Source organism: Babylonia areolata, chromosome 31, assembly GCF_041734735.1.
Source record: "Babylonia areolata isolate BAREFJ2019XMU chromosome 31, ASM4173473v1, whole genome shotgun sequence".
In the NCBI taxonomy this organism is placed as follows: Eukaryota; Metazoa; Mollusca; class Gastropoda; order Neogastropoda; family Buccinidae; genus Babylonia; species Babylonia areolata.
This window is the reverse complement of record NC_134906.1, coordinates 20,219,467-20,231,966: the sequence shown is the minus strand read 5'-3', so window position 1 is coordinate 20,231,966 and position 12,500 is coordinate 20,219,467. Positions and strand designations below refer to the sequence as shown.

At 41.2% G+C, this 12,500-nt stretch overlaps 1 protein-coding gene across 2 annotated transcripts in view; it reads left to right on the top strand.

Moving 5' to 3' along the window:
* Positions 1-12,500, top strand: part of LOC143276271 (uncharacterized) — a 31,917-nt gene that overhangs the window by 672 nt on the left and 18,745 nt on the right. For both annotated transcript variants that reach the window (XM_076580768.1, XM_076580767.1), the window contains exons 2-6: positions 2,729-2,818; positions 3,665-3,793; positions 4,578-4,654; positions 6,446-6,501; positions 11,267-11,454. In XM_076580768.1, coding sequence (XP_076436883.1) covers positions 2,758-2,818; positions 3,665-3,793; positions 4,578-4,654; positions 6,446-6,501; positions 11,267-11,454 — 511 coding nt within the window. In that variant the 5' untranslated portion in view covers positions 2,729-2,757. The remainder of the gene's footprint in view (positions 1-2,728; positions 2,819-3,664; positions 3,794-4,577; positions 4,655-6,445; positions 6,502-11,266; positions 11,455-12,500) is intronic.

The window sequence follows — 12,500 nt, the reverse complement described above, 5'->3', positions numbered from 1 at the left end:
AATTTTGCCAGGAACAACCCTTTTGTTGCCGTGGGTTCTTTTACGTGCGCTAAGTGCATGCTGCACACGGGACCTCGGTTTATCGTCCCATCCGAATGACCATCGTCCAGACCACCTCTGAAGGTCTAGTGGAGGGGGAGAAAATATCGGCGGCTGAGCCGTGATTCGAACCAGCGCGCTCAGATTCTCTCGCTTCCTAGGCGGACGCGTTACCTCTAGGCCATCACTGCACTGTCAGTAAATGAATTTGTTTTACTGTCAAAGTGGATTTTCCTACAGCATTTTTTTTTCAGGAAATATCCTTTTGTTGTCATGGATCCTTTTACGTGCGACAAGTACATGCGGCAGACGGAATCTTGGTTTATCATCTCATCCCAATGACTAGCAATCAGACTACCACTCAAGATCAAATGCAAGGGTATTGGGTGGGAGGGGGGGGGGGGGGGTCTGGGGGCGTGGGGGGGGGGGGGGGGGCTTGGGGTGGAGGAGTGTAAATGGGGGATTTAGGGGGGGGGGGGGGCGTGGGTCTGGGGGGGGGGGGGGGTGAGTAAAATTTACCTAAACACTAAGCTGTGAATGAGTTTCCATTGCAGCGAAGAAAGCCTTGATCCGACGACAGCTTGTTGGCCAAACTTAACATGCTTGAAATATCACACAAAACGTATGCTCGGATCCGGACGCTTACAAGTAGGTATGGTTGATAATGCATAACATTAACCCGCCTTTTGTTAAGTCTGAGCAAATGACGTTCCCTCGTCACTGCCTTGAAGTAACTTTTATTCCTCTTCATAAAATAACATTAGTAATTTTCATTACTTAACCCCTTGACTTCTAAGCCCCAGAGAACGAGGTACGAGCATGGCATAAATTTTAAATTCTATAACTTCGTACTTTCTTGCGTTCTTTTTACTCGGTGTCATTGATTTTTCTGAAAACAGTAATGCAAACACATGCGAATCTCGGTAACGGCGCGTAGTGGGTTGAGGGTGGGGATTTTTTCCGAACTCTCAGATCAACATACAGATACAGAATACTTTATTATCTCAACAAGATAAATTCATTTGTGTTGTAAAATACAAACAATACATGAAATTACAGTCGCTCAACATGTATACATAAAAGACATAAAATGTTTAGATGTCAACCTAAGGAAACTCATTGCACACAATCAATAATCACAGTTGATAACAAAGACAACGACAGAAACTTTTAAAGGTAACGAAGTAAATCATACATACAGCATCCCAGCCCAGACATGTGCAGTACAAAATCACAGAGGATGGGCATAGAATAGGCATAAAAAAGCATAATAAAAAAAAATAGACATAAGACATATGATAACAAAATGGAATTCAACAGTATTTTGATTTCAGATGTCACATTCCATATACGTACACTCTGGCATACATTTTTTAGTCACAATATCTGATTATTTAATCATTGCTGTTCAACAGCTGAACTGAGGTTGGAACAAAGCTGCATTTGGTTCTTTTTGTTTTATATTTTGGAACCCAGAAACGTTTACCTGAAGTTAAGAGTTGATAATACATTGTCAGAGTATGGCTGCTGTCACAGACCTGCTTGTGCCTGAACGCCCTTCATGTGTAATACGTACGCAGAAGATCAAATACGCACGTACGTTAAAGATCCTGTAATCATATCAGCGTTCGGTGGGTTTTGGAAATTGACCATACCCAGCCTGCACACACCCGAAGACGGAGTATGGCAGCCTACATGGCGGGGTAAATAAACAAAACGGTCATACACGTAAAATGTTACATGTCTGTCTGAGTGTGTATGTGTGCGTGCCTGAAATCTGATCGAATGACACAGGAAACGAATGATGAGCGCCCAACGGCAGCCATCAGTCGGCTCTAATTACCAGGTAGGCAGCCTATTGTGCAAATGACCCCGAGTTTATAAAATCTCTTACAGTTTGGTCTCCAACCGAGGATAGGCGCTGTATAAGTATCATCATCATTCATCATCATTCATCAAGTCTAGATAAAACATGTAACGGTAAAAAAAAAAAAAAATAATAATAATAAAAAAAAAAAAAAAAAATGACTGGCTTCTTTAACCTGTAAGCTGCCAGCTAGTCTCAGATGACAGCCGTTCACTGACGAGGATACACGTCAGGAGCAGATAAGGGGTTAATCCCCACAATCAGATGTATGACTGAAAATGAATGCCAGAGTGCATGTGCGTGGAATATGACATCTTAACTCAAAGTTCTATAAACTGCACACTGCTATTATATGTCTATGTCAACTTTGAGTATACTGTTATGTCTGTCCTTTAATTGTGGTTATTACTGCTTGTGTGTATGGCTGTGATTGTGTATGTATGATTTACTGTAAATTACTTTTTACGGGTTTCTGATGTTCTTGTCTATTGTGATTATTGATTGTAATGATGGTTTGCCCTAGGTTTACATCTTAATATGGTTTATCAAAATACATGTTGAATAACTATGATTTTCTTTGTGTTGTTTTTCTGTTTTACACCACATATGAATTTCTCTTGTTGAGATGATAAAGTATTCTGTATTCTGTTTTGTCGGCCTGATTTATCAACTCTGTTTCCCCCCCTAGCCCTACATAAGTGGATCACTCAATATGAAACGGCAATCTATCATAAACAAATGGATAAATAAACCAAACGGTTATGGCTATGAATGAATGAATGAATGATATACGGACTAGACATGTACAATTGCATGTTTCAGAAAAAGCTGGTGAACTGGATTACACGAAAATGACGTCATTGTTGGCGCTTCTTCTCGCTGTGACGCTCACTAATTGCGTCACTGCCCAAGGTATCAGCTAGAAGAAAATGTTTTTGTGAACTATGTTCTGCTATCTTGCTGTCCGCTTTCTTTTAGACATTCATCAAAGGCAAGAATTGGGTTATCTGGTGATTAGTATTAAATGCACGTCAAAATTTCAATTCTCTCTGTATCTGTGCGTCTCTCTCTCTCTTCTCTCTCTCGGTGTGTGTGTGTGTGTGTGTGTGTGTGTGTGTGTGTGTGTGTGTGTGTGTGTAACAACAATAACAATAATAACAACAACAACAATAACAACTAATTTTAATGCAGTCTTTTCAGGCCATTTGGCCCATGTGGACAGGAGAAGTGAAATTCCACATGGTATAGTTTCAGTTTCAGTTTCAGTAGCTCAAGGAGGCGTCACTGCGTTCGGACAAAACCATATACGCTACACCACATCTGCCAAGCAGATGCCTGACCAGCAGCGTAACCCAACGCGCTTAGTCAGGCCACATGGTATAAACAGCACAAGATGAGCATACAGACATCAAACATTAAGTGTTGCATCTGAGTTTCAAAGATCCACAAACGTACATAGCAACCTTGAAGGCTAACTTCCCACTCAGGTTTCTACATAGCAACTAGACTTTGAAAGATGATGGAAAACGGTGAGAATGTAGTGGTATATATCTTTTACGAAGTGTTGCATATCTGGGGCAAACATAAACAAAATGTACAAGATCTTCAATGTGTGTGTGTGTGTGTGTGTGTGTGTGTGTGTGTGTGCGTGCGTGCGCGCGCGCGTGTATGTGTGTGTGTGTGTGTCACTTTCTTTCATTTTCTCCCTCTTTCACTCATGATGTTGAAAATGATTTCATTCACCCGAATCTCTACCAGGGGACCAGGAGTTATGTGCCACAGCTAAAGCTGTCAACACATCGTCCGTCGCCTGTACGACAGATGCCGACTGTTCCACTACTCAGATCTGCTGCTCTTTGAAGGGCAGCATGCAGTGTTCTGAACCAGGCAAGTTGGTTCTTTTGAGTCGCGTTGTGTTACACTGTGTCGCGTTGCGTTGTGTTGTGTTGCGCTATGTCGCGTTGCGTTGTGTTGCGTTATGCTGCACCGTCTCGCGTGTTTTGCGTTCTGTTGCACTGTGTCGTGTTGCGTTGCGTTGTGTTGCAGTGTGTCGGGTTGTGTTGCACTGTGTCGCGTTGCATTGCGTTGTGTTGCAGTGTGTCGCGTTGTATTGCGTTGTGTTGCAGTGTGTCGCGTTGTATTGCGTTGTGTTGCACTGTGTCGCGTTGCATTGCGTTGTGTTGCACTATGTCGCGTTGTGTTGCACTGTGTCGCGTTGCATTGCGTTGTGTTGCGTCGTGTCATGTCGTGTGACGTGACGTGTGACGTGTCATGTCGTGTCGTGTGACGTGTCGTGTCATGTCATGTGGTGTGACGTGTCTTCTCGTGTCGTGTCGTGTCATGTGAATACGTCGTATTTTGTTGTGTTACGTTGTGCTGTGAAATGCTACGTTGCGTCGCGTTACGAAGATAGATAGATAGAAAAGAGAGAAAGGGAGAGGGAGAGACAGACAGACAGACAAAGATAGACAGAGACAGACTGAGAGAGAGAGAGAGAGAGAGAGAGAGAGAGAGAGAGAGAGAGAGAGAGAGATTCAAACTTAGAACAAGGGGCCATAACCAAACAAATTTTATTTCCGAACGCCATCAGAACATAAGCAGTTTGTCAATCGTCTGATTAATCGTCAACCCATGTACACATTCGTTCATTGATTATTTATTGATTTTCCAGCGGTGCCCAATTTCCACGCAACGTTGTACGTCGTTGGCGTGGTCGGGGTCGTGACCTCTACACAAGTCAAGGACGCGGTGAGAACCGTCTTTATGATTCGTATGTCAATGGTCTAATGGTTATTCTTGGAGCTGTGCACATAAACATGTCCACTGGTTTTGATACTTAATTAAGTGTGCATTTCTCATCTGATCAAGCGCAGACAAGAAATCATCAATAACTCGTGACGAGTACTAACTATTGTTCTAATCCTGTTAGGAATAAATTAAATGTGATTACTATGAAAATTCACACACACACACACACACACACACACACACACACACACACACACACACACACACACACACACACACACACACACACACACACACACACACACACACACACACACACACACACAAAATGTATATGCGGTAAGCAAATAACTGTAAGTCATCTACTCATTCATTATCCGAGCACAAGACATTTAATTCCTAAAGCTGTAGTTGATGACTTTTCTTCCAATATTTCATTAGCCACTGAAAAGATTTTGAATGATTATTCATTGCTTAGAATGCTTTCGGAAATTTTAAACTCCAGTCCAGTTGGTATCCTCCTTTGATGTGTTATAATTAATGTTCTTATTTATATTTACATTGTTGTAGGTTAATACTTGTTGATATGCATATACATATTCTCCTTCCCATGACACCTCATTCAATACACACCACAATCTCTTTAGACCTTTTTCTTATAATATACGTTTCCTCTGATACGTAACATGAATATTTTTTTACACTAATGTTCACATGCATTCCCTTTCCTTTATCCACTTCTTTACTCCTTTCCGTCTAAAAACACTTATAGTGAATAGACGTTAAACTGAAGATAAAACACACACACACACACACACACACACACACACACACACACACACACATGTGCACGCCATTTTGTGACAAAGTAGTCTGTTTGTGGGTAAAACGTTATTTCCCCTGTTTCAAGTGTGCTCGGTCTGTGATTGTTTGACAGTATGGTGTTGTCGGAGGCACCGTTGACGTTTTTAGTTTTTCGTCTGTGGCAGTTGGAGTGAATGACTGGTGTGTCAGCGTTTTGATTTGTGTCTGCACAGGATTCAACCCTGTATAAATGCTACTTATTGTTATTGTTATTATTATTATTATTATTGTTATATCATTATCATCATCATCATTATTATTATTATTATTATTATTATTATTATTATTATTATTATTATATTATCATTATTATTTTTAATGTTCTTGTTGTTCTTGTTCTTGTTGTTCTTGCTATCATCATCAGAATTAGTAGTAGTAGCAGTAGTAGTAGTAGTTGTTGTTGTTGTTGTGGTGGTGGTAGTAGTAGTCTCATCGTCTTCATTATCATAATCATTTTATTATTATCATCATCTTCATCGTCATCATCATCATTGTTGTTGTTGTTGTTTTTTTGGTCATCATCGTCATCATCATTTCTTATATTGATGATGATAATTATTATTTTTATCGTCATTATTATCATCATCATCATTGTTGTTGTTTTTATTGTCATCATCACTTCTTATATTGATGATAATGATGATAATGATCATCATCATTATCATCGTCGTTGTTGTTTTTGTTGTCATCATCGTCATCATCATTTTTTCTTCCAAATATTGATGATAATAATTATCATTTCTATCATTATCATCATCATAATCATTATCATCATAATTATCATCATCATCATCATCTTCATTATTATCATCATCATTATTATCACCATAATTATCATCATCATCATCATCATCATCATCATTATCATCATCATCATCATCATTATCATCATCATCATCATCATTATCATTATCATTATTTGAACAGGTACTGGAGAGGATGGGGTCTACAGGCACGGGATGGCAGGCCATGAACAAAACAATGTGAGTAGCTGCTTGTTAACCCTTTCACCGCCAGTCAATTTACAGTACAAAATTCCCTTGTGGTATAAACACAGAAAAGACGGTGGCTAAGAATAGCTGGGGATTCCCCCTGCGATGTCTAGAAAATATGGCCTATCCTACCACCGAACATTAGGAGCAGTAGGTTCATGGATAACAGACCAATGAATGGTCACCTTTCAGTGACATGGGTCCTCTACCACGCCTGTGCATAAATGCGAGCTTGGCGGTGAATGGGTTAAATGTGTACGATAGCCCTGTCCGTCTGTGACCATGACGGGCCGTATTCAAGAGACCATCATACCTCCGGGTGAAGGTGTACCTCCGGGCAAATCTACCTGAGTCAAGGCAAACTGCCCGAAGGTAAGCAGTATCCAGGAACACTCGAGTCTACCCGTGGGTCTTCAAACCCGAAGGCAAAGTTGCCCTTACTACTTGCTAAAGGTGACTGCCCACGAAGCAGAGGTAAACATGGCTGATCTTTTTGTAGCGTTGTTTTTTTTTTGTTGAGGGGAAACAGACGTGCTTTGCGGATAGCACGTGTTTTGCAAAAATCTCTCGATAATGCTCTGAAGTGTAGTGCAGTGAGAAGAGCCTGCCCAGAAGGGAATCACCGGGATTTTTAATGATAGACAATGGGTTAGCTGCCTGAGTGCGTCGCAAGTGTCTTGACTAAGAAGATAACTTAACCTTCAAGGTAAACTGTATCCTCGGGTCCCAACCAGGTCAAAAGTAACTTGCCAAATGCAAAATGAATTTTGTCTTGAACATGGCCCCAGAACAACAGAGGAGGCTGCTGCTGTCCTGATTATCTGGGCTAGAAGTTTAATTTTGTCTTGCCCAAGTTACATCCCCAGTCTCTTGATCAACAGGGCTTTAGGCATCAGGATGGTCCCAATACGCCAGCTGGCTAGCTCCCCAAGGCAGCAGCACTAAGAGCCAGTGCAGTCTTGCCTCCTGGTTTGAGAGTCATAGTCCTCCACAAAAGACTAAGCTGTAAATAAATTTCCATGTGCAGTGGAGAAACCATTGATCACACAGGTCTCCCTATGCTGTTGGCTCAGATTATTGTTTGCAGATGTCAATCTCTGACAATAAATAAAGACACCCCCGTCCCCCCAAAAAAATAACAACAATAAACAAACAAAAAAACAAAACAAAAACAAAAACTACCCCCCCCCCCCCCAACAAAAACAAAACAACAACAACAAAAAAACAAAAAAACCGAGCTGTTGTTAAATGTAGTGAAATGGATGAATCATTTGTCTGTCTGTCTGTCTGTCTGTCTGTCTGTTTCTCTGTGTGTGTGTGTGTGTGTGTGTGTGTGTGTGTGTGTGTGTGTGTGTGTGTGTGTGTGTGTGTGTCATTGACATGCGCACCGGACCACTCACGTTGTCTTTCTCAGACTGAAGAAACAAAATAACTTCTGGGAGACACATTAGCAAGCGTTGTTCCTATTCATTTCGTTTTCGTTTTTTTAACACTTTTTTTTTCCTGTGACTCGTCAGCTTTTGGGATGGTATTTTTGTGCTTTTTTTTTCTTGTTAGTTTATTCATTTGATTAGTTTAGTTTCTTTTGAACAAATACTGATTTTAATAGCGGAAATGATGTTAGTAAAGTATAACCACAGCCCGACAAAGAAAACAGAAACAACGACACGTTTTTGCTGCAGAAACGTTCATTTGCAGCCCAGAAATCAAGTAATTTGAGATCATGTTTCGGCATTACGCACACAGCACCTGATTTTCGCCTATAATTGTAGAGTGATGACAGGTAATTAGCATGCATACACAGTCCGATCCTGACAGTTCAGACTCAACAGCACATAATCCACGTTGTAGTGATGTCCAAGGCCCAACACTCGGCTTATATCACAGATTGACATAAGTTTACATTTGGGCCAACAGCAAAGTGAGAGCTGTATTATCAATGGTTTCTCCAGTCAATGGGAAATCATTTACAGCTTAGTCTTTTTGTGAAGGACTATGACTCTCAAACTAGGAGGCAAAATTGCACTGGCTCTTAGTGCTGCAGCCTTGTGGGCTAGTTGGCCTTTGGGAACCATCCCAACGCCGACTGTCCTAAACCCTCTTGGCCGAGAGAGTGGGGATGTACTTGGGCAAGACACTCTCCACTATAATCAAATTCTAGCCCAAATAGTCGGAACAGCAGTTGCCTCCTCTGCTGTTCTGATGGTCATAGTCGGACACGACTGACTATCATATATATATATATATATATATATATATATAGTGATGGCCGTTTTTGTTACAAGGCAAAAAGATAGCGGAGTGGTTAAAACGCTTATCTGCCAGTACCGTGTCCGTGAGGGTAAGGGTTCGAATCTCGGTCTCGCCCTTTATCTCATGTTTGACGAGAAGAAAGAAAGAAAGAAACAGACAAACAACAAACAAACAAACAAATAAACTGAGCATCGAGTCATTCGGATGAGACGATAAACCCGGGGTCCCGTACACAGCACGCACTTTGCGCACTGGAAAAGAACCCATAGCAACGTAAGTGTTGTCCTCTGCAGAAGAAACCCGCCCTGATAGGAACACAAACATACATGCATGCACTCAAAGCCTGACTAGCGGGTTGGGTTATGCTGCTGGTCAGACATCTGTCTTGTAGACGTGGTGTAGCATATATGGATTCATCTGAACCCAGTGACGCCTTCTTGAGAAACTGAAACTGAAACTGAACCTGAAACTCACAGCATGTCAAAATTGATAGCGATCCAGTGATAACGATCACACAGCTCAGCAAAGTCAGATTCTGAGACAATAGTGTGTATTCGTAAGAGAGTAATAAGGAATCTATACTGCATTAACAGGGATTTTCACCATCACAGCTAACGAATAAACACAGGCACACATTTCAGTGTAATGGAACATTGTCGAAATCATGCAATGTGATAATGTTTCACTTGCGTGCATGTTTCGTCCATAACGCAATGACGGTTACTGATTTAGAGCCATGATTCGCGCTCGCATGCCATACATCCTATTCTTAGTCCTACTAATAACAAAATATATACGATTCAATACAAAAACGCTAATTGCTCTATAGCCTATTCCCAGTCCAACCAATAACAAAATCATCTACGATTTGAGACACAAAACGCTCATTGCTATGTATAGCCTATCGTCAGTCCTACCAATAACACATCATCTACGATTTAAGACACAAAACGTTCGCTGCCATGCAGCCAGTTCCCAGACCAGCCAATGACAAACTATCTGCGATGCAAGACACATAACGCTCGTTCGCTGCCATGCTGCCAGTTCCCAGACCAGTCAATGATAAACTATTTACTGTGAAAGACACAATACGTTCGCACGCCTTACAGCCAAATTCCGGTCCAACCAATAACAAATTATCTCCGGTGTAAGACACGGAACGCTCATTACTACAAATAGCCTACACCTAGTCCTTACCTTAAGAAACTACAGTGTAAGACGCAAAGTGCTCGCATGTCATACAGCCTGTGCCCAGTTCTACTGATAACAAAATTTAATCATCTACGGTGTACAACATACAGCCTCTGCCCAGTCCTACTGATAACAAAATTTAATCATCTACGGTGTAAAACATACAGCCTGTGCCCAGTCCTACTGATAACAAAATTTAATCATCTACGGTGTACAACATACAGCCTATGATTAGTCACACCAATAACAAAATTTAATCATCTACGGTGTAAAACATACAGCCTGTGCCCAGTCCTACTGATAACAAAACTTAATCATCTACGGTGTAAAACATAAAGTCTGTGCCCAGTCCTACCGATAAGAAAATTTCATCATCTACAGTGTAAAACATAGAGCCTATGCTTAGTCACACCAATAACAAAATTAAATTATCTACAGTGTGAAGCATACAACCTGTGCCCAGTCCTACCAATAACAAAATTTAATCATCTACGGTGTAAAACATACAGCCTGTGCCCAGTCCTACTGATAAGAAAATTTAATCATCTAAGGTGCAAAACACACAGCCTATGCCCAGTTCTACTGATAACCAAATTTCATCATCTACAGTGTAAAACATACAGCCTATGCTTAGTCACACCAATAACAAAACTGAATTATCTAAAGTGTGAAACATACAGCCTGTGCCCAGTCCTACCAATAACAAAATTTAATCATCTATGGTGTAAAACATAAAGTCTGTGCCCAGTTCTACTGATAACAAATTTAATCATCTACGGTGTAAAACATACAGCCTATGCCCAGTCACACCAAAAACAAATTTGAATTATCTACAGTGTGAAACACACAGCCTGTCCCCGGTACTACAAATAACAAATTATCTACGATGTAAGACATACAGCCTATCTCCAGTCCTACCAATAACAAATTATCTACGGTGTAAGACATACAGCCTATCTCAAATCCTACCAATAACAAATTATCTACGGTGTAAAACATACAGCCTATCTCCAGTCCTACAAATTACAAATAATCTACGATGTAAGACATGCTACCTATATCAAATCCTACCAATAACAAATTATCTACGATGTAAGACATACAGCCTATCTCCAGTCCTACAAATTACAAATTATCTACAGTGTAAGACATGCTGCCTATATCAAGTCCTACCAATGCCAAATTATCTACGGTTTAAGACACACAGCCTATCTCCAGTCCTACCAATAACGAGGCAATACACAAAACGCTCGCAAAGACACACAGTCTGTTTCAAGTCCTTCCAATAACACACCCATCTTCTCTTCACCAGAGGGGGGTGCATGGGGATCTACCTGGAAGGAGTGGTGGAGGAGGAGGAGGAGGAAGAGGTGTCTGTCAAACTGGACCAGATCGAGGAGGAGGGGCTGACCGTGGCGTCCATTGGACATGCCTTCAGAGTATCGTCCAGGGAGGACGAGGTTGTCGATGTCTGCAGGAACATGAGTATCTCTGAAGAAGGTAACGGCGTGGCGTCATCTCAGTCGTTCATCTTTCACCTGCTTCTTGTTCTTCTTTCCGTTACACGACCAACATCGACTTGCCGATGACTCTGTCGTGGTTCATGCATGCTGGGTATTTTCGTGTCTCCATAATCCACCGAACACTGACATGGGTTACAGGATCTTTAACGTACGTTTTTGATCTTCTGCGTGCGTATACACAGGAAGGGGGTTCAGGCACTAGCAGGTCTGCACATATGTTGACCTGGGAGATCAGAAAAATCTCCACCCTTTACCCACCAGGTGCCGTTACCGTGATTCGAACCCGGGACCCTCAGATTGAAAGTCCAACGCTTAAACCACTCGGCTACTGCGCCCGTCGACCTTTCTGTCTGTTCCATGTCTATCTGTCTGTCTGGCAGATAGATAGATAGATAGGTAGACTGATTGATTGATTGATTGACTGATTGATTGATCATCCACTGATCGATTGATGGTTGGTTTGTTGAATTTATTGTATTTATCGGTTGGTGGTTGAATGGTTGATTGGTTTATTGGTAGGTAAAATTTCGATAGATGCAGAAACATAGATGCATAGTCTACCTCATGTCAGTCAGTCAGTCAGTCAGTCTGTCTGTCCGTCTGTAAGAATGAATGAATGACACAGATAGATGGATAGATAGATAGATAGATAGATAGATAGATAGATAGATAGATAGATAGATAGATAGATAGAGTTTGGTTGATCATTGCTTTGTTGATTGCATATCTGACTTACTGACTGATTAAGTGAATGAGTGTGTGAGTGAGTGGTTAAATGAGTGAGTGAGTGAGTAACTTTATTTTCTAAGACTCTGAAAATTGCGGGAGGGGAGGAGGGGGGGTGCGGGGCTGGGGGGTTGGAGGGGGGGGGGGGGGGTCAGTGTTGTGAATGGCTCGCGACTATTAATCGGTTCCATGATTTTACAACCATAAAAAGATGATTAAAATCAAATTTTAAAAAAAGCAAAAAACAGAAAAAAAGCAACGAACCCATAATTATATATAAATCATTACGAAACATAG